Source organism: Zea mays, chromosome 7 (genome assembly GCF_902167145.1).
Source record: "Zea mays cultivar B73 chromosome 7, Zm-B73-REFERENCE-NAM-5.0, whole genome shotgun sequence".
Lineage (NCBI taxonomy): Eukaryota > Viridiplantae > Streptophyta > Magnoliopsida > Poales > Poaceae > Zea > Zea mays.
This window is the reverse complement of record NC_050102.1, coordinates 15,442,834-15,465,092: the sequence shown is the minus strand read 5'-3', so window position 1 is coordinate 15,465,092 and position 22,259 is coordinate 15,442,834. Positions and strand designations below refer to the sequence as shown.

At 48.9% G+C, this 22,259-nt stretch overlaps 1 protein-coding gene and 1 pseudogene across 2 annotated transcripts; one reads left to right on the top strand and one right to left on the bottom strand.

Annotated features, from left to right (window-relative positions):
- LOC115066718 (ascorbate-peroxidase pseudogene) lies at window positions 953-1,698 on the bottom strand (annotated as a pseudogene).
- Window positions 2,207-21,443, top strand: LOC103632085 (heterogeneous nuclear ribonucleoprotein 1). Of its 2 annotated transcripts, XM_020540868.2 has the most exons (5): window positions 2,210-2,363; window positions 2,613-2,862; window positions 2,949-4,128; window positions 18,260-18,340; window positions 20,960-21,443. In XM_020540868.2, exons 2-3 carry the CDS (start codon window positions 2,638-2,640, stop codon window positions 4,068-4,070), a joined length of 1,347 nt encoding a protein of 448 aa, XP_020396457.1. In that variant the 5' UTR covers window positions 2,210-2,363; window positions 2,613-2,637; the 3' UTR covers window positions 4,071-4,128; window positions 18,260-18,340; window positions 20,960-21,443. The 2 variants fall into 2 exon arrangements, with proteins under 2 accessions (XP_008652160.1, XP_020396457.1); XM_008653938.3 differs by lacking the exon at window positions 18,260-18,340 and having other exon boundaries at window positions 2,207-2,363.
- Window positions 21,444-22,259: the final 816 nt, after the last annotated feature.

Below are 22,259 nucleotides of genomic sequence, written 5' to 3'. Positions count from 1 at the left end.
TGATGCGTGCATTTTATATACTTAGATTTAAGAATTTCTCATCTATGAATTGACAATAGAATGAACCAGAGGCAAACAACATAAGCAAGATGGGATGATGACCCATAATCTCTGGTTTGAAGAGAAGTAAGCCAGCACACACCTTGAGGCTGCCGTTGCAAGCGCAGGGGCTCTCGAGGTTCTTCCTGAGGTCCTCTTCCTGGCAAATGCGGCACTCCACCATCTCAACCAGCATCCAGCGTGATGAGGACATCACTATGAGTACGACTACACCAGCATCACCTCCACATCAAGCGCCACTTCCTTCATTAGCTGGGCCAATCACTCGGGCCCGTGCCAGAGATCTTAACTTCGTCATGCTACTGAAGAATGAGGGCCCAGAAGAATAGACGACCAGCCCAACTGCGGCCCATAGTGGACGACCTAGGGTTGGCCGCCCCTAGGGGCTGCGCCCCTCTCTATTTAACCAGGAGCTGCGCCTCCTTTGTTTTCGAGTTTTGTTTTACGTTAGCCTTAGCTACTCTCGAACACGCGCAAATCTGCGCTGTCTTCGTGTATTCAGAACTCCACCCTCGAGTAATAGATTAGATTGCTCGCATCTTTTTCTTGTTCGTTCTTCGATTGCGCACAGGAAACGATCTTCGTGATCAGGCCGATCTCGCATCAGCAAGGTCGGTAACCACAGTGAGTTGGTTCAGCGATTGCATTGGCGCCTCGGGCTTGCTCGTCGTAGTCGGATCGCAAGGGTCATCTTCCGCCAAATCGGAATTATCTCCTCTCGCCGAAAGATCGGGCACCTCAGCTACATCACAGCGCCTCTGTTTCCTCCTTGGCACCGGACACTAACCCCGCTGCCTCAACGACTCGGGACGCTACAAGCTCCCCAACATCCACCATGACATGATCCCCCATGCGAGCAAAGCAAATCGGCCCCAAAAACTCACGCCAAACAACACAAACTTCTAGAGGATCTTGTTTCCTGCCGTCCAACGAACCCAAGGAATCATCAAAACGGGGCCCAATTCACCGCCAATCAAATGTAATGAAGGGGACAAAATCGACACTAAAACCCTAGAAATTCGTGGGGATGAACCGAAGTCGAAGACAAGCGGATTTGGGCGATTCCTGGGTCCAATCGAAGCCCTCGCCTCCATAAATCCCTTGATGGGCTCTAGCAACCTGACGACAATTTCCAGTCCTGCGTTGGCTCTGTGCGCCTGCTCGACGGGGTTCTTCATGGTGCCGAAGGGCCCCCCGGTTTTGGTGCCCACATCGAAGGTGCCCGTGGAGTGCCATCTGCGAGGGGAAAGGAAGGAGTTGGAGTGGTAGTAGTTTCGGGATTTCCGAATAGGATCGAGATCGGGTGAAGAATAAGAAGGGGGAGCAACCTTACGCAAGACAGAGCATGAGCGTGGCGTAATTCTTCTCGGCGAAGAGGCCGCGGAGCTTGCGCTTGGCCTTGTCGACCGCCTTGAGGTAGTCCTCGTTCACCGTGGGGTAGGCCTTCACCATGGCTGCTGACGTCACGATCCGCCCCGCTGCTGGCCCGGTGGTCCGTCCGATCGGAGGAGACGAGAGGGGAAGTGGAGGCTGGGCCATATGGCAAGGTGTGATGGAGAGGCGAGGGAGGGGTCCTGGGCGCGTCGGCGGCATGGCTGGTGATGCGAAGGAGATGGCGCGGAGGGGAAGTGGAGGCTGGGCCACATGGCAGGGTGTGATGGAGATGCGAGGCGGGGGCATTGGCCGCACCAGGCGCCCACGCTCCGTGCTTAATTAGTAGTAGGGATATATAGTGTAGATTTTTTTCCGCAAAAGTGATTAAGATACAATAGCAGTTATTTATTTAGAATAATTAACTGCTAATAGCTCATGAGATGTTTTGTTGTTGCTTGTCTTGAGAAGGCTTAAAACCTATAGATATAATCAATTATTGTTTATATTTAATTAGTTATATTTGAATTATTGTTTAAAAGTGTATGATGAGTAAAAAACTATGGGTAACTTAAAGACAGTTCGAAACACGACTTATTTAGACGTGGTTTAGAATTATACATGGGGCTATGATTATGGACACATCTGAGTTTGTTTGGTTTCCTGCATAATTTGCTATATTTTGCCACAATTTTGTGACTAATATTAGTTTTCCAATTCGAACTATTAACGTTAGTCAAAATATAACATACTTAGCACGAACCAAAGGCCTTGATAGACTTCGTAGGTGCGGACAGGTTTTCGCTCTACCCCGACACAAACCCGACCCGTTACGCCGCACCACTCTTCTTCCTCTGCTCCGCCTCTTCACCCAGCGTCTTCCGATTGCTGACGGATCCCTCTTCGCCGCGGCCGCCGCCGCGGACCGACCGGTAAGCGTCCCGATCCCCCTCCTTCTCTTCGTACGGGGCTCCGCGCCGATCGGCGTCGGTCCGCCGGATCGCGCCGGGGCCGGCCGGATCTGGTACGGATCTCGCCCGCCCCGTGCGTAACTCCGCGATCGCCGCGTCGCGCTCGGCTAGGATCCAGGCGAGCGCGATAGGAATGTGGATAACCCGCCGCTTCGTTTCTCGTTCGGCGCCCCTGGCTGACGCAGCGACGTGCATCTGTGGCGGTTGCAGTGGGAGAGAAGGCGAGGCGGGAGCGATGGAGGCCGCCGACTACGGCAAGCTTTTCGTCGGCGGCATCTCATGGGAGACGAGCGAGGACCGCCTCCGCGAGTACTTCGGCCGCTTTGGCGAGGTCACCGAGGCCGTCATCATGCGGGATCGCAGCACGGGGCGTGCCCGCGGGTTTGGGTTCGTGGTCTTCGCCGACGCCGCGGTCGCCGAGCGCGTCACTATGGACAAACACACTATCGACGGACGAATGGTAATTCTGCCTTTTACTGGCCAATTATGCTGTAAAGGTGCTTCCTTATGTTTACCCTGACAGCTGACTTGTGCGCTTGGATTTAGGTGGAAGCAAAGAAGGCTGTTCCCAGGGACGACCACAGTATTGTGAGCAAGAGCAACGGCAGCAGCACAGGGTCACCTGGACCAGGACGCACCAGGAAGATCTTTGTTGGAGGCCTGCCCTCGAGCGTCACAGAGGCTGACTTCAGAAGGTATTTCGAGCAGTTTGGCATCATCACCGATGTGGTCGTGATGTACGACCACAACACACAGAGGCCGAGGGGCTTTGGGTTCATCACTTACGATTCAGAAGACGCCGTGGACAAAGCCTTGCACAAGAGCTTCCATGAGCTCAATGGTAAAATGGTTGAGGTCAAGAGGGCAGTTCCAAAGGAGCAGTCTCCTGGACCCGTCGTACGTTCACCTGTGGGAGTGGGGCAGAACTATGCTACGAACAGGGTTCATAGCTTCCTCAATGGCTTCAACCAGGGTTACAATCCAAACCCCATAGGAGGTTACGGCATGAGGGTGGATGGAAGGTATGGCTTGCTTTCAGGTGCACGGAATGGGTTCTCTTCTTTTGGCCCAGGGTATGGGATGGGCATGAATGTTGAAGGTGGGATGAGCGGAACATTTGGTGCAAGCTCTGGTTTCATCAGCAACTCCAATGGTAGGCAAATGGGTTCGTACTTCAATGCAAGTTCGAACAGACTGGGTAGCCCTATTGGGTACCTTGGTCTTAATGATGTTCCGGGATCAATGTTGAGTTCCATGTCTAGGAATGTTTGGGGTAATGGAAGTCTAAACTACCCGAGTAATCCTACAAACATGAGTGCTTTTGCTTCACCTGGAAATGGGAGCCAAGTCAGTCTTACTGGTGACAATTGGGGAGGTCTTCCTTCTGCTCATGGGATGGGCAACATTTCAAGCCTTGGGTCAGGGAACCTTGCTCGTGGAGCTGGAGATAATAACTTCGGTTTGCCTTCTGGCAGCTATGGAAGGAGCAACTCAACTGGTACAATTGGCGAGCCTTTTTCTGCAGCAGGCAATACATATGATGTAAACAATCCAGATACATATGGGGGCAGCTCTATTTATGGTGGCACAGCCTGGAGGTTCACATCATCTGAGGTTGACATGCCTTTTGGTCATGATATTGGAAATTTTGATCCGACAATCAAATGAGACATGTCGGCAAGTCACATGTGCAACTATCCTGTTAACAACAATCAGCCAAGCAGAGGTCAGTTTCCATTTGAACATTTTTCTCTGAAATTTTTAATTACACAGATTTTCCTCTGTAAAAAGGAAGTATGCTGCATAAATGGGTTAAATACTTCAATGGTTGGGGAAAAAAGTGAAGCAAGTCTCCTCTTTTTGGTTTAGGAAAGCATTGCATCTATTCAATCTGTATACAAGTTTCATGGCACTGCCTTTGTTACGGGCTCCTCTAAATTCCAATTATAATTGATGTAACTTGAGTACTGGACCTGTGACATATTTGGTTAGGTCTGTGCTAATAGAGCTTGAGTATTGTTACGTGTTGGCTGACTGATGTGATGTTCTCCCATGACAAAACCGAAACATGAAACCATAGAGTTTTGATGTCCTGTACTCCTATGACATTTATAGAACTTGGCAATGGATAATTTGTACATTTGTAGAACACTCTTGTTCTCGTATGAACACTGGTGGAGTTATGTTGGGGCCATAGAGGCCCTGCCTCTCCCCCCCCTGCCGTGCGTCAAGTCTCAAACATCGTCATGTGCAAGTGCCCCTGTTCTTAAGGCGTCCAGGCGGAGGTCCAACGCCTAGGCGCCTTGCCCGCCTACCTCGCCTAGGCGCCGCCTAGGCGTCCAGGCGGTGGTCCAACGCCTTGGCTCGCCTTACCGCTTTAAAAACCATGGCAAGTGCATGCATATTTCCATGCAGTCTTCTTGCATGGCTGCATGCATAGCTGTTTTGTCTGTTTCTGCTTACCCTTAACTGACTAGATGCCTGCTGCATAAGCTTGCTTGCTATCTGGCTGCTCATGAGTCATGATACCATGCTTGCCCGCAGCAGTATGTTCTTGTCTGTTTTGGGCCCTGCTTGCTTTCAGCACTAGCTCCGCCACTGCGTATGAACATGACATGTGCATCTTCACAGTTTGATTGTTACTTTGCAGCATAGTGAATTTGTCATGCTATAGTTTCCATGTATTCAAATCGAGTATTTGATTTTATTTGCATTTTGTAAGCATTTTCTTGCTTTCTTCAGTTCAGTTACAACTTACGCAAAGAAGATTAATAGGAGTAGATTACTAGACCGTAGAAATGATTTGCGAAAGTGCCTCTAGCGTAATGGTTAAGGCTTCCGAGTAGCACCTACAGGTCTCGGGTTTGATCCCCCTCGGGGGCGATTTTTTGGCTTGGTTAAAAAAATCCCCTCGTTGTGCCCTGCCCGCTCCTGAGTTACGTCCTGCGCGCCACCCTCCGGCTGGGCCATTGCAGAGTGGGCGGTGACGGCCCGCTAGTGATGGGGGCCAGGGTTCGGGGATTTTCTCGGCCGGGACCATGTTTTGGTCTCTTCTTAATATAATACAATATAATACCGGGAGGACGGTATTTTCCTCACCGGCCGAGTTTAGACCGTAGAAATGAATTGTAATCAAAGTATTTGAGTTCACTGGTTTATTTGCCCTTGCACTTAGTGATGCATTGTGCACTTTAACCGTACAAGAAGCACTGTGCAAACTTCTTGCCCTTTATTTGGTGATATTGGGATAGGATATTTGACTGAAAATGAACTCCTGGCAACATGATTATCAGAGTGCTCGGAACTGAATAATTTGGCTCCATTCCCGAGCAGGATGCTACCTCTGCCAGTCATGGCCAGTTGACCCTCATGGAGGGTGTTCCAGGACTAACGGTAGAAGCTTCCTACATATATATGACTGCAGCTAGTATCTGTCGATTCTCCTTTACGATTTGACTTTTCATCTTAGGTGTGAAAGCAGTATAGTGCATCACGCTGGTATGGAATAAGATGGGTCATACTTGTAGTTGTACTATCATAATTTGTTATTCCTAAAACTGAGCTAGCTTTGCTAGATAATTTAGTTTTGACATGAGACCTTGGCTGCCATCAATCTACAACAGTTGTCGGAACCACTGAGCTTGCCTTGTACCACGAGTGGTTTCTCACCGCTCATTGGCTCCTTATTAGCTCGTGTCTTAGTGATTGCCCCCTCTTGATTTTGGATGACCCTCCGCCACTGCTGCCAGTCCCTGCAACCTAAGGAGCCCCTGCAGCTTGAATGATGATGAACAATTCTAGTATGGACACTGGCATTATCTCTTGACTCTCTTCCATCTGCCTCAATATTTGCCTTCATATAGTTATCATGCCAAACTTGTTCAACATTAAAAAAAGGGCAGACCCAGTGTCGGGGACTCCCACATGAGTGAGGTCTGGGGAAGAGATAAACCGAGACAATCCTTCTCCCTGCAAATGCGGAGAGATTGCTTTGAATCCGTGGCCTGGGGACTCAGTTATAGTGACTCAGTGAGACAGCTCTCGTCAATGCACAAGACCTGCCAAATTCATTCAACATTGTGCTGGGTAAGTCAAGGAGATTAGGAAGCACACTGGCCGGGAATTTCTCGTGGCCAACTGGTTCCTACCAAGAGCTGAATTTTGCTAGAATCAGTTTTGCAGCATTGCCCTGTAGTTGAGTGTTCAGTACACTGTTGGAAATGTGTAGTGCTGTGCCTGAATGGTTAGGTAGTGTATTAATGTAAAACAGATTAAAAGATTATGGGAAAGAGCGATATACCATCAGATTTTCTTAACAACATCATATCTGTATATATGAAGGCTGATACTGTATAGACGAGAGTGAATGATTTTATCCAAATATGTTGCACCTTGGGCAACATCATCAATTAATTATTAGGAGTTTTCACCGTGGTCCAAAAAGAAATTGAAACTTTTGTGCTCTTGTTTCCTATGCTATTACATTTTTTACATTTGCTTTCATGCCCTTTGAAGAAGTAAAATAGTCATCAGGAAACTCGTCGAAATCTGCTTTTGTAGAATCTATCATGGCATAATATGGTTTCCTTAGCTTTAAACTTTCATATTGTATTTAGCTTATGTAGACAAGCAAATTTGACTTGTTAATGTAGTTTACTAAGTTTAACATAGTGCATACCATATATTTTTTATTACAAATATCTTAATCTTACAATTTTGGTACGCCTAATCTATAACTTTGTAAGATGTGTTCTTGATTATTGTTTCCTTCTAACCCAGTAGAGCTCTGCATCAATCAAAACCACAACACTCATCATGCTAATAGTTTTCTTACGTTTCTAAATGTTAGAATAAAATGAATTACTTGCTTTTTTTCCACCGGCTTAATCTTTTGGGTTGATTTGATTGGTACATGCAACAAGATATGGTATCAGAGCCAGAAGTCTCGATTCTAATCCTGGTTAGCACAATTAAATAAAATAATTGTTGCTTGCTCCTATTCCATGTCTGTGGCCTGAGAAAGCCTCGACATGAGGGAGAGTGAATATGAATTGCCCACCTCTCCATTTGCTTAAGCTTTTGTGTCATGTACGGTCACAAGTGCGGAAGGTCCCGTGACAGACGACGTGCAGCAGAACGGCCAGGCAGCACAAGCGTCGCGCATGCGCTAGGGCCGCATGGTTCGGCTTAGATAGATGCTAGAATCAAGGAAATGATCCTATAATTTAGGAGAGATTTGTTAGGCTCAGTTTAGATAGAATCTAAAATATAGATAAGGATAAGAACAAATGAGAGTTAGTTAGATGGATAGCTCCCTTATCTTATCTAAAGTTTGTTAAGATCTTGATAGATTAGATGGATAGCTCCCTTATCTTATCAGAAGTTTGTTAGGATGTACTAGGCAGCCTTAGCTATATAATGCCAGGGGAGGAAGGAATAAAGTAAGCGACAACAATTATCATATCTCTCTCTTCCTCTAACAGTGGGGCGCTGAGGGGTAAAACCTCGCCCCAACACGGACCGTGACTACAATCTACGTACTCGAGGGTCGGCCACTCTATCCCCTGACGCCCTTGACAACATGGTATCACTATCCAGGCGATCTAGTTCATCTCGTGCCTCGCCAACCTCGCCAGCCGTGGCATCATCCGCTGCGCTGCCGTTCCCAAACCCCTCCGACACCATGGGGGACAACAACACCGCCCTGCAAGCAACCTTGGACACCCTGTTCGCGTCCATCGAGTCCTTGCTGACGTCCGTGGAGGCCAATGCCCAAGCTATCAAGCGCCTGGAAACCACGCGCATGCCGTCAGGGTCCTTGTCGACCTCCTCCCACAATGGGACTAGGGAACATCATTAGGCTCGACCGCTGCGTTTTAAGAAACTCGACTTTCCACGCTACAATGGCAAGTCAGATCCTTTGATCTTTATCAATCGCTGCGAATCATACTTTCATCAACAACGAATCATGGAGGAGAAGGTCTGGATGGCATCATACAACCTCGAGGATGGCGCACAACTATGGTATTACCGAGTCCAGCAGGACAATGGTACTCCTTCATGGCACCATTTCAAGGTGCTTCTATACCTGCGCTATGGGCCTTGCTACCACACGCGAGCCGCCTCGGTGAAGCACAACCCGTCTAGTTGTTCACAGCCGGCCTCCTCCCTCCGCTCATCCATGATGTGGAGATCCACAACCCCGATTCGCTGGCGGCAGCCATGAGCCTCGCCCACAAGATCGAGCTTCGGAACAACTACACCACGCTAGCATCACGTGTTGCCCCGCTCGATCGGCCACTCCTATCGACACTTGCGCCGCATCTCGCCCATCCGATGCCATTGGCGGACAAGGCAGGTAGGGCCGGCCCGGCCCTAATCCCAGTGGAGGGCCGGTCGATCCGTCGCTTGACCCAAGCGGAGCAGGAGGAACGTCGACGCCTCGGCCTCTGCTACAACGACGATGAAAAGTTCGGTCACGGTCACAATCGTGTCTGCTAGCGACTGTTCCTCCTCGACGACGTCCTAGAGGACGACACCACCACGAGCGTGGAGGTTGACGAAGAAGTCATCGAAGAAGAAACGCCACATTTCTCCCTCAATGCAATCGTAGGGGTTTTCGTCAGCGACACCATGCATGTTAGGGTGGCCATGGGCATCGCTGTTTTTACGACGCTCCTGGACTCAGGATCCACACACAATTTCATCACAGAGGACGCCGTTCTCCGCACCGGGTTGCCCCTGCAGTGTCGTACATGCCTCACGACAACAGTGGAGAATGGCGATCGCGTCACCTGCCCAAGCGTCATCCAGTAGTCGCCGCCCACCATCGATAATGACACGTTCTACGTAGACCTCTTCGTAATGTCACTCACCAGGTACGACCTAGTCCTAGGGACGTAGTGGCTGGCGACCTTAGCGTCGGTGCTCTGGGACTTAAGCGCTCGACAGATGTCGTTCCAGCGCCTAGGCCGCGTCGTGTGCTGGTCGGGCGCAGCGACGCCAATCACGCCCGGTATCCGGACGATGACAGCCAGCGAATCTCTTTTGGATGAGCTACTGGACCACTTCAGGGACGTCTTCGCCGAGCCCAAGGGGCTACCACCGCCGTGCGCCCACGATCACAACATCGTCCTCAAGCCGGGCGCGTAGCCAGTGGCAGTTCGGCCATACCAGTACCCAGTAGCCCATAAGGGCGAGTTAGAGCGGCAATGCGTCGCCATGATGGAGCAAGGCATCGTCCGCAGTAGCGCGTCAGCATTCTCTTCACCGGTCCTTGTCAAGAAGGCAGACGGATCCTGGCGTTTTTGCGCTGACTACCGCGCCTTGAACACCCTCTCTGTTAAGGATGTGTTCCCCATTTCGGTGTTGGATGAACTTCTGGACGAACTCCACGGTGCTCGATTCCTCTCCAAGTTGGACCTTTGATTCGGGTACCACCAAGTTCGCATGCGACTCGGCGATGTCCACAAGACGGCGTTCCGCACACACGAGGGCCTCTACAAATTCCTGGTGATGCCGTTCGGGCTATGTAATGCCCTGACGACATTTCAAGCACTCATGAATGATGTCTTATGACCCTTCCTCTGTCGGTTTGTCCTTGTTTTCTTTGACGACATTCGATATACAGTCTTGGGCCGACCTCCTTCGCTACCTTTGTGCCGTCTTCTCCATGCTGCGACAGCACCAACTCTTCATCAAGCGGATGAAGTGCACCTTCGACGTCGCCTCGATCTTGTACCTCAGCCATGTCATCTCCGAGAAGGGCGTCGCCATGGACCCAGCCAAGGTGCATGCCATCCATAACTGGCCGGTGCCTTGGTCGGTGAGGGCGATGCGAGGTTAACTCGGCCTAGCCGGGTACTACTGCAAATTCGTCCACAACTTCGGCTCCGTCGTAGCACTACTGACAACACTTCTCAAAAAGGAAGGCTTCTCCTGGACCGACGCGGCAGCTGCAGCCTTTGACGCGCTTAAGAAGGCAGTTACCTCTGTTGCGGTCTTGGCGATGTCGGATTTCGACAAGGACTTCTCGTCAAGTGTGACGCTTATCCGCACGGGTTCGACGCGGTGCTCATCTAAGATGCACATCCGATTGTGTTCTTCAGTCGTCCTATCGCACAATGCCATCGCTCCCTCGCCGCTTATGAGCGGGAGCTCATCGGCCTCGTCCATGTCGTGGGACACTGGAGGCCATACCTGTGGGGCCGCCGCGTCCTCATCAAAACATATCATTACATCCTCAAGTATCTCTTGGATCAGCGCCACGCCACGATTCCTCAGCACTATTGGGTGGGGAAACTGTTGGGCTTTGACTTCTCAGTCGAATACCAGCCTGGCACAACAAACGTCGTGGCGGACACCTTGTCCCGACGCGACACGGATGCGGGGGCCATCTTCGCCATCTCCGCTCCACGCTTTGACTTTATCACACGCCTCCGTCAAGCACAGGTCACCGACCCTGCCCTCGTCGCCATACGAGATGAACTTTGTGCCGGCTCTCGACGCACTCTGGACGCTCGTCGACGGCAATATTCAATTCAGAGGACGCCTGTACATCCCACCAACATCTTCACTCATCCAGGAGATTATGGTCACCGTGCACGAAGACAGAAATGAAGGGGTCCAGCGCACACTACATCGTCTTCGCCGCGACTTTCATTTTCCTAAGATGCTGCAGCTAGTGCTGGACTTGGTGTGCTCTGGCAGGACGTGGCAAAGGTACAAATCAGAGCACCTTCACCCGGCGGGTCTTCTCCCTCTGCCTGTACCCTAGGGTGTCTGGACGGACATCGCGCTCGACTTCGTGGAAGCACTACCACGCATCCGGGGAAAGTCCATCTTGACGGTGGCAGATAGGTTCAGCAACTACGGTCACTTCATCCCCCTGGCGCATCCGTACTGCGCTGAATTTGTCACACAAGCTTTCTTCACTGACATCGTGTGACTCCACGACGTGCCCCAGTCCATCATGTCCGACCACGACCCGATCTTCACCTCGTTGTTTTGGCGCGAGCTCATGCGACTGATGGGTACCAAGCTCCACATGACCTCGACATTCCACCCTTAGTCCGACGACCAGTTGGAGGCGGCCAGCCACGTCATCATCATGTACTCGCTCTTCCTCACCGCGGTCGTCGTCAACAGTGGCTGCGTTGGCTGCCATAGGCCGAGTACATCTACAACACTGCCTTCCAGGCCTCGTTGCGTGACATGCCATTCCGCGTCGTCTACGGGCGCGACTTTCCGACCACCAAGTCCTATGAACCAGGCGACACCTGCATGGCGGCAGTCACGAGGAGCATGGAGGAGCATGACGAGTTCCTGGTAGACGTCCGCTGTCGCTTGGAGCAGGTGCAGAAAGTCCAGAAGAAGCACTACGAGAAGCTCCACCGACATGTCGTGTACCAGGTGGGCGATTGGGCCCTCCTTTGGAGAGGGCGGTTTCATCCATCCCCCATCCCGTCACTAGGAAGCTCAAGCCACGTTACTTTGGCCCATACCGTGTTGTCGAGCTCATCAACAACGTCGCTGTCCTACCGGCTCTACTACCTCATGCCCGACTGCATGATGTGTTTCACATCGAACTCCTCAAGAAGTTTCGTGGGCCACCACCAGATGCTCCTCCACCGTTGCCCACCATCCACCATGGTACATTAGTTCGACAACCAGATTGGTCGTGTGGTCCTGGTTGGCGCGCGCGGTACGCTAGATCCTCGTCCAGTGGAAGGGTGGCAGCTGCCTCGACTACATGGGAAGATGTTGAGTTCTTCACCGCCAAGTACCCAGACTTCTAGCTCAAGGACGAGCTGCTGCTCGACAGGGGGAGAGATGTCATGTACGGTCGCACGTACAGAAGGTCCTGTGACGGACGACGCGCAGCAGAACGGTCAGGTAGCGCAAGCACAACGCATGCGCCAGGGCCACATGGTGTGGTTTAGATAGATGCTAGAATCAAGGAAAGGATCCTAGAATTTAGGAGAGATTTGTTAGGCTCAGTTTATATAGAATCTAGAATATAGATAAAGATAAGAACAGATGAGAGATAGTTAGATGGATAGCCCCCTTATCTTATAAAAAATTTGTTAAGATCTTGCTAGATTAGATGGATAGCTCCGTTATCTTCTCAGGAGTTTGTTAGGATGTACTAGGCAGGATTGGCTATATAATGCCAGGGAAGGAAGGATTAAGTAAGCAACAACAATTATCTTATCTCTCTCTTCCTCTAACAACAGGGCGTCGAGGGGTAAAACCTCACCCCCAAACACGGACCGAGGCTACGATCTACGTAGCTGAGGGCCGTCCACTCTATCCACTGACGCCCTTGAAAAAAACTCGACCGGGAGGGAAATACCGCCCTCCCAGTATTTTATTAAGAAGAGACCGAAACATGGTCCTGACCGAGAAAACCCCTGAACCCTGGCCTCTCATCACTAACGGGCCGATCAACTGCCCACTCTGCAATGACCCAGCCAGAGGATGGTGCGCAGGATATCGATCGCCGAGAGTGGGCAGGGCACAACGAGGGGATGTTTTTTAACCAAGCCTGAAATTCACCCCCGAGGGGGATTGAACCCGGGGCCTGGAGGTGCTACTCGGAAGCCTTAACCATTACGCTAGAGGCCCTTTCGCCGACGCCCTTGACATTTTGGGTTCAATTGGTTGGTGCATGCAACTCAATGCTAAATACATGTAATTAGTTACTATGAAAATTTATAAAACTAGTAGGAGCCAAGTGGAGACAAGCCCAGTCAACTTTTTGCACCAATTTATAGCTGATTTACAATAGGTTTTACTAGTTTGTCTAGTTACCCAAGCTGCAAGTTAATATATAGAGCAAGTTAGCAACAATATGGAAGCGCTGATTAAAAGATTAAGGGGCATCTTATTCACAATTGGACTAAAACACCACAAAGCCAACCATTATGCTGCTTTCTGTACATCTGTCCCATTCTTTCTGTTGTCTTATACACATTGAAATGGGAAACATCTTAGTTACTGAATATGACCTATAATGGATGTTTAGTACTTCAAATTTCTTTTTCCCAAGTTTAAACATGTACCTTAATGACATAAAGTGGACGTTGGTTAGCCATGACTAGGATTCCTGGAACAAGAGCCACTTCATTGATTTTGCCATCTTTTGTGAGTTTTTAAATGTATCATTTTTATTGTATTAGTCAATCATAAGTAGTTCCTCCGAATCATGGGTTCATTAAATCCGTTATTCTAAGCTCTGAAGCATATCTCTTTTTGCTTGACAACTGCAAAATTCCCAGCATTGTTCTTATATTGTGCAATAGATGCAGTTGTTTGTCTATTCTATGTACTTGTTTATCAAGATGCAGAAATTGAGGGCAAAGCATCTATTTGTCGTGCTCGAAATGGTACCAATACTAATTGCAATGTTGAAAGAAATGTTTAGACAAGTCAGTACATGCTATCTCACCTGTACATTCAAACTAGAGCAGAATTTCAGAAAATTAACGCCGAAAAGCTCAAAATCTACTATGAATACCTGATAGCATTCACATTTTCTACTTCTAATCGATTATATTTGTGGAGATTCTGTTCTGTTGTTGATTATGTTTAACATTCTGGCATTATGTCAATTCTGTCTATAAAGTAATAACATGAAGTTTAATCAACTTGTAGATGTCTTTTAAAAATAAAAAATCAATCAGTTGCAATTTAGCCTTGAATACAAGTACATGGGAAACAACTATCCATGTGTCCGAACCATGACTTGTGAGTTCTACTGTGTTTTTAACTCTAGCCCCCAACTTGCCTCGGATAAAATGTTTTGTTGTTGTTGTGGTTGTTGTATCAATCAGTTGCAATTTAAAATGGGAGTTTTGCTATGGCTATCTTTTTTCCCTTGAATACGCAGAAGAGCTGCGTATCATTGTATTAAGAAGGAAACAAGATGGGGGGGGGGTGTCCATACAAAGCTTCACCACATCTCCTTGGACCCAGGGGATGGGCCGATACACATACACGAAAGACCGGGGGTGGGGTGAGACCAGACCACTGAAACCTAACTCTGACCACTATATGACCCAAGTCCCTCAGAGTTTTAGCCCCAGCCCTACACCACAGCTGGTGCTCCGTTTGAAGATCAGAAAGCAGGCTTCTGATGCTAGGCTGAGCCCTTTCAAACACAAGCGTTCCGATGTTTCCATAACATCCAAGCACCGAAAATAATCAGAGAGTTAAGCCCTTTTCGCTGGTTCTTGGGTAGACCCTTCTTGGCACTGTACCACCAATCAGCGAAAGAAGTCTCAGCCTGGGTAGGTGCACAGGAAGCAAAACCCAGTTGATTAAGAAGCTTGAACCAGAACTCTCTGGCAAATACACAGGTAGTGTGGAGGTGCTGCACACACAAAGCACACAGCTTTCGGGGTGGTCAAGACCCCTCATGGCAAGGCGATCAGCAGTCCAGCATCTGTTACGAATCGTCAGCCACAAAAATACCTTACACTTTGCCGGTCATAAACTCCCTCAGGAATTCCCAGACCACCTAGATCCAAAGGTCTTTGCACTTTGTCCCAGGCAACCAAGCAAGAACCCCCATTAATTTTTTTCTTCCTTTCCAAAGAAACCCGTCTGATTTTATCCACAGCTCTTGTTAGACTGTGTGTGTGAGTGTGTGTGGGCCGGCACCACTGTTGGGCTGCCGGCCCATTAGGGTTAGGGTTTCCTGTGTCTCTATATATTGTAGTCCTCTATGCAATAGATCAAGGAGTTCACATTCCAACATGGTATCAGCCTAGGTTTAGGGTTTTCCTCCCACTGCAGCAGCTGCAGCCACCGGGGGCTCCCTCCACCCCTGCAGCCGCCACCTCCTCTCCACCCCTGCAGCCGCCGCCGGCCTCCGCGCCGTCGCCCCGGGAGGCTCACCCATCCCTCCCGGGGCGGCCCTTCTCGCCACCTGCGCCATCTCCTTCGTGCTAGCCCGCCCCGCCGGCGTTCCTCGCCATGTACTGCGCCGGCCAGCTCGTCGGGTTTCGGCAGTGGGCGCCACGGCAGAGGCTCGACGACGCCAGCTGCCTCATCTCGCTCTTCCACGGCACCCAGCGGCCTAGCAGGGGAGGCGGCAGGCACGACTGCTTCAACCCCCACTCGCTGGATCCGCGCTGGAGACCCCTGGTAGTGCCGCTCGCCGCCGCCGGCCATCCCCACGCGCGCCCGTGCCTCTGGTGCACGCCCGCGCCATCGGCCACCTACTCTGCGCGCGTCTGCGGCCTCCTCCGCGCGCGCCCACGCGCTCGCGAGCCCGTGCCGCGCTCTCCTCGGCGCTCTCCGCGGCCCGTACTAATTGCCCACGCAGCCACGCTCGCCTTCCTCTCGCGTGTGCGCTGTGTTCCCCTCTTTTCCCCAGACCCCAGCAGCGGGCCGCGGCACTGCCCGCCACCACCGCGCCATGGCCGCCTCCCATCGCCTAATCCTGCTAGCTCCCTGCCATCTTCCCCAAGACGGGCTCCACCAGCCGGATCTCCAGGGAGCCCCTACGTCTCCGGCCATGGCGGCCCCTCCTCGGCTCCTACAGCGACCGCGTCCCCTGCTCCCTGCTCACGCCGGCAGTGGCAGCATCGCTGGTGAGCAGCAGATCGCTCACCTACCCTGCGCGGCCCTCGTGGGCGCCGGCTCCCTCACGGCCACCCCTCCTCCGCAGCCGGCCCCTGGCGGCCATGGTCTCGGCCAACCTGCCGCGTACCTGCAGGCTGCCGTGGACGCCGTAGCCGCTCGTAACGCCACAAGCACGGCCTTGCTGCCGCTGCAGTGGGCGCGGGCGATCTCGCCGCGACACCCTCTCCCTCCGTCGCCGACCGGCCAGCAGGCCGCTCCTGCGCTTTGCAGCCCCTTGTCATCGCGCTAGCCACCTCCTAATTGCTCACGTTGACGCCCCAGCAGCGCCTCCCACTTCAAGCTTCTCCCATCCCCGGTGCCGTCAACACCCTTTGCCAGGTCCGGCGCAGGCCCCTTCCCGGTTGGACACGCCCGGCCGCCCACCCCCTTCATCGCCTTCGCTGGATCCGTCGCTGCCGCGGCCTTCCCGGCCGGATCCACGTTGCTGCGACCTTTCCGGCTCGATCCGCCGTCCCTTTGGCTGGATCGCGTCTTCCCGGCTGGATCCGTCGCTGCCGTGTCCTTCCCGGCCGGATCTGCCGTTTCCCCCTTCTATTCTGCCGCGGGCGCGGACACCATGACCGGCGCAGACGCGTGCGCTGCTGTCGGCCTCCCTGGAGGGGCTCGTTGAGGCCCGGATGATCGAAGAAGCAGGAAGGTCGGCCTGTCGGTGTCCTTTTGTTGTGTCGCCCTGCCGATCGTTGATGCTCGAACGTCGACCCCTCCCGAAGATCAGACTTCTGTTGTGTGTCTCCCGATCGCGACCACCTCGACTTCGGCTACCTCGGCATCTATGGGCTATTGTCTTCTTGGAGCACACACCGGTCTCTACTCCAGCCGTAACATTCGCACCATCACGACGCTGCGACTGCGGGGGGATTTCAACCCGTCGGCTCCTACCTTCGGCCTCTACTCCAGTCTCATCGTGTGTGGTGCCCCCGTTGCGACTGTGGGGGGATGTTAGACTGTGTGTGTGAGTGTGTGGGCCGGCACCACTGTTGGGCTGCCGACCCATTAGGGTTAGGGTTTCCTGTGTCTCTATATACTAGGAACGTGTCCGTGCGATGCCACGGAACACAAATTGCGCCCATTCAATGGACTTAGGGCTCTGGCGACGGACGGCGTAAGTACAATAGTGACGGCAAAATCTGTGATTAAACATAGATACAGAACGATATAAATATGTCTACCCAAATAGATTGAAATGAAATCGCACAAATAATTTCTAAAGAGTAAATATATAATGCTTAATCATAAGCAAATATGTTGACACCTTGTACACTAATCTAATTTTTTTAACAATATGTTTATATTTTGTAAAACATATCTTGTAATCGGATCTGGAATGCATATCTTGTAATATCTCCTCCTGAAAAAGGCGGTGACAGAAAATATCCCAACGATGAGGAACTGGTGTAAGATAGAAAAGTAACTACAAAAAATGATTAGTTCAGTTCCATCAATTCAGCTTCAGCTCAAAGCAACTTTGGCGTCGTTGGCCAGTTCATGAGATAAAAAAAACTCAGTTGAAGGGAAAAAATAGGCATGGTTAGACTAAAATAATGGCATGATTGATCACACAAACAAGAGAAATATTACTGCCAAGCAGCTCATGAAGTGTCTGGCTCTCAATTGTAATTCGAACAAGAACAAAAGACTTACGTTTGATAATAAGCAAAGATAAATCAAGCAGCCTTAAAAGAAATATGAGAAGTAATTGAAACTTGAAAGATTCAAAGTAGGTTCAGTGAGCATTAAACATTTGTCAGTTAAGCATCGAAGCCCTGCTTGCTGTGCGTCAAACAAACAAGAAGGCAATCCCAGGATACCATATCATACTGAACTAATCACATGGAAGTTTTACGCAAAATGAATTTAAATCATCAGAGCAGAAGTTTTTTAGCAGCCTCGTAGATCTTATCAACTATATCTTTATATAAACCTTTATTTCCCATAAGGTTTTGCAAGATGATTAGTCAAATAGAACAATATTAGCCCTATGTTTAGAATATTGAACGGAGAAAAGAAAGCAAGTGCCACAAATAAGATAAAATTTAAGCATACTATGCAACAAAAACTTCAAACAGTTGAAATAAAAATGGAAAGCCTGGTTCATGCGCATGGAATTCATTTGTGTTAAATAGTAACATACTTTCAACAAGTTTATTCCTTTTAATTTTTAGTAGGGCACTAAAAATAAAAAAACTAACATTTTTTATCTGGTGAAGGCATATGTGCAGCAGCTGGAGAGCAGTAAGCTGAAGCTTGCACAACTGGAGCAGTAATACCAGAAAAGCTTAGGGATGGTGGTAATGGATCACGATCCAAATGTTTCTTCACAATTCGTTTGAGCCCTTAATTAATTTTAGTTCAAAAATGAATAGAAATAGAGCAATATCCAAATATGATCCAATCCTTAAATTTTACAGTGTAAAATTTGGAGCCCATTACCACCCTTACATATATCGGATCATCATGTTAACGCTTGCAGAGCTGTGGTACAGAAGTACACAACAATACAGATACATTCCATCCTTTTATAACATGAACCAAAGTGGCAGTTTTTATCTAAGCCTACCATGGAATGAAGCACGCCACGCTTACAACAAACAATCACGTGAATGCACCCACAAAGCCACTTCATTCATTCCTAATTATTTGCAAGACTATGGTCGAATTCTTCACAATAAGTAGCAGATGGGTCACTAACCAAAGCAGATATTTGGTTCTCACATTACAAGGAACATTGAGAAGTAATCCGATCTTGATGTTTACACAAAACATCTGATCTGAACAACAAACATATTCATCCTAAGAAACTCCACTAACGCACAACAAGCAAACAGGTTTGCCTGAATTATCGTGTGAACACTTCGCAAAAACGGTAGTACAATCGCTTTGCGTCCGTCCAGAAGACAAATCGGGGAGGCAGTGTTCAATGGCCCATCGGTGATTGCGCCGGCGTGGTCGAATCCGGCGCAGCGAATTAGCGGGCGGGAGCCAAATCGACAGGGATGGGGGGAGGGCGGCCGGGGGTTCGTCTTACGGACTGCTCTGAGTGCCACGAGAGGCCGCGGTAGACGTTGACGGGGAAGGTGGCGGCGAGGTAGAGCGTGGCGACGCCCAGCCCAGCCGTCAGCGCCTTGAACGCCAGGTCGCCCACCACCATCGCGCCGCTTCTTCTCGTCCTAGGTCCGGCTGGAGCAGCAACAAAACCCTCGCTTGGAATGGGGATTTCTATCACGGTTCTCAACTCTGTCGAGACGTGAGGCGAAAGCTAGCAGCACCGCTTCGCCGGCGTGGGAGGGAGCTAGGCCTGCAGGTGGGCTTCCGTGGTGGGATGGAGGTGGGCTTCTGTGCGCGCATGGCGGCGGGTGCAGGAGCGGGAGCGCATGGCCGGGGGTGGCTGCGCGCATGGCGGAGGGTGCGGGTGCGGGAGCGGGAGCGAGAGCGAGGCAATCAGACGGTTGGGATGGAGGCGGGATTGATCCGGCAATCGGACGGTCGAGATGGAGGTGGGGGCATGGTTGTGCCTAGTCTACACTATTGCCTTAAGGATTTGTCTCTATATATTGTAGTCCTCTATGCAATAGATCAAGGAGTTCACATTCCAACAGCTCTGATAAACCATTTAGGCACCTTGACAGCAATTAACACATGAATAGGGATAGCAGATAGCACAAACCTCACCCAAGTCGCTCTACCAGCAAGATTCATAAGGGATGCTTTCCAACCTGGAAGTCTATCACTTATTTTATCAATCCAGGCCAATATGTCAGCTTTTACCTTTTAGCAACTTTTTGTTGGAGTGGCTATCTTTTATTTTACCAGGCTAAAACTGAACTGAAAACAGAGCGAATGCTATACAAGGAAATTTGATGCTAGGTGTTATTTCTCTTGAAAATATTATCTTAGTAGTTGGTTCACTGAGACTTGAGTCATCTTTCTCAACTTGTGTTCTAGAGATGTATGATATAGATTCTAATTAGGATTGGCAGTCTATTTTCATGAATAAATCATCTGGTCAGTACAAATTCATTATGGTGTGTAACATGAAATGTGAGTGCTCCATCTTAAAATGCGAATTTTGTTGTAGTTGTTATAATACTTGGTCAATATTGACTAGCAGAGTTGATACGCCAGAGAGCATACTGCGAGAACATTTTTGTGAGTAAAATACACTACCGGTCCCTAAATTTGTAGAGGTATGTCATCTTGACCCCTAAACTCCCAAAGTGTACATCTTGGTCCCTAAACTTATGAAGTTGTATCGCCCTAGCTTTTAAATTTTCAACATACACATTCTAGTCCCTATACTTGTATGGTTGTGTCATCTAGGTCCATAAGGTCTAAACTAATTGGACCTGTGATGACACTAAAAACAAGTTTAGAAACCTAGATGACACAACCATACAAGTATAAGGACCGAAATATGCACGTTGAAAGTTTAGAATCCATGATGATATAATTTTACAACTTTAGGAACCTGGATGTGCATTTTGGAAGTTTAAGGACCGGAACAATACAACGCTATAAGTTTATGGACGACAGTGTATTTTACTCTTTTTTTGTCGAGAAAGATTATGACAGTAGTATGTTCACTGAGATTTGAGTCATCTGCTGAGTTAGTGTTCTAGAAATGTATGATTTAGATTTTAAATTGGACGAGCAGAATCTTCATGCAAGGAGCATCTGGCTGGAGTGCCAATTTAATTACGGTGTATGCAAGGCCTGCTTACACGAGCTGTAGTCCACCCTGAACATGAACTTTTCAGTACCTTTTTTTTGGTATCAGATATCGAACTGTGTGTATGGTTTTTTGTGTCTTTATTTTTTAGAAATGAACTTAGTTTGTTTGTTACATAATTTGAGACAAATCAAACTTCAAGTTCTAACAATGATAATTGATATGATGGCTCCTTTTGCAGGTACCACTTCCTAGGGTGAGTATTACTATATCCACATATGACTTGGTGTAGATGAAACACCCATTCAGTCAGGCATCCGGGTGCGCGGCCGTGAATCGGTGATTGTCAGATTAATATACAGGTTAGTTTTGTCTAGCTAACCAGCGGGTGTGGTTTGCGAACACCAACATGCTAGAGATGGAGCTGCTAGAGGAGAAGCGGATACAGAAACACTTTGTGGAGGTTTTTTTTTGGGGTCATGTTTTAGTTTTGATTCTTACGCGTGCGTGGTGAGGCCTTTTGGTTTTTGAATGAGATGTAATTATTGCGGCACATATTTAGAAGCCATGTTCCAACTGGGGATTACATTTTCGTTTTGTAATCCCAAAAACTGTTTTGTTGACCAAAGTTTGACTTTATATTTTTAAATTCTAAACTGAAATACAAAAAATAAAAATCCGGACCGGACCGAAAACGGTAAATTTTACCGCCACTTGAAGTTTAACCCTGGTTCCAACATGAGCTGGAAATATCTCTGTATACGGATGCACATGTATACCAACCAAAGGGGTGTTGTATTATACATTAGCTTGTGTGTTTTTTATCCGTTTTTAACCTATTGTTTTCACTCTGGAGATTTTGCTGACTTGCTCTGAATTATGCATGCAGTGGTGTTTTCTCCCTTTTTAGGCCTGGATCGGTTATTCCTGTCATACATGAATTAGATGTGATTAGAAAAAATTAAGAAGTTTAACTTTTTTGGAATTTAAACTTACTTAATCCACATGAATGAGAGCGAACCGAATAAGTCCTTATGTGGTATGATAATATATATACCCTTTTTTTTATTTCACTGACTCCTTGCATTTTACATTTTACAGTTCATTTTTAGCAGGAGTAAAAAGAGATTTGTGCTACAGTAGCAAATAGTTCAGTTACGTGATGAGGAGCCACAACAGGCTAGAGCCCGTGGTCGCGCATACTTCGTGTTAACGCTAGCAAACATGGCAAGATTTATGACTTTAAAATATGTCAAGATTCTCTAAGTCTGTTGTGGCGATAAATTTGAGCGACTAACCTTAAGTAATTGTGACATAAAATATATAACAATTTATGACACTTTAGACATACGACCAAATATCTAAGTCTGTTGTCTTTTACATGCATGCAATGTCTCAGAAATTGTTGGTCTCCAAGCATGCTTGTCTAGTCCCAAATTTTAGTGACTTTTGCCAAGTAGTTTTTTACATACAATGTGACTTTTGTCAAGTAGTAATGGTATTTTTGTTTGATGTTTGGGCCCAGAGGACGTACAAAGACG

Bases quoted from the DNA above. Each gene is read 5' to 3' on its own strand.
- LOC103632085 (XM_008653938.3), top strand. From the start codon at position 2,638: ATGGAGGCCGCCGACTACGGCAAGCTTTTCGTCGGCGGCATCTCATGG. The intron at 2,863-2,948 runs GTAATTCTGCCT...GCTTGGATTTAG, and splicing joins ACACTATCGACGGACGAATG to GTGGAAGCAAAGAAGGCTGT.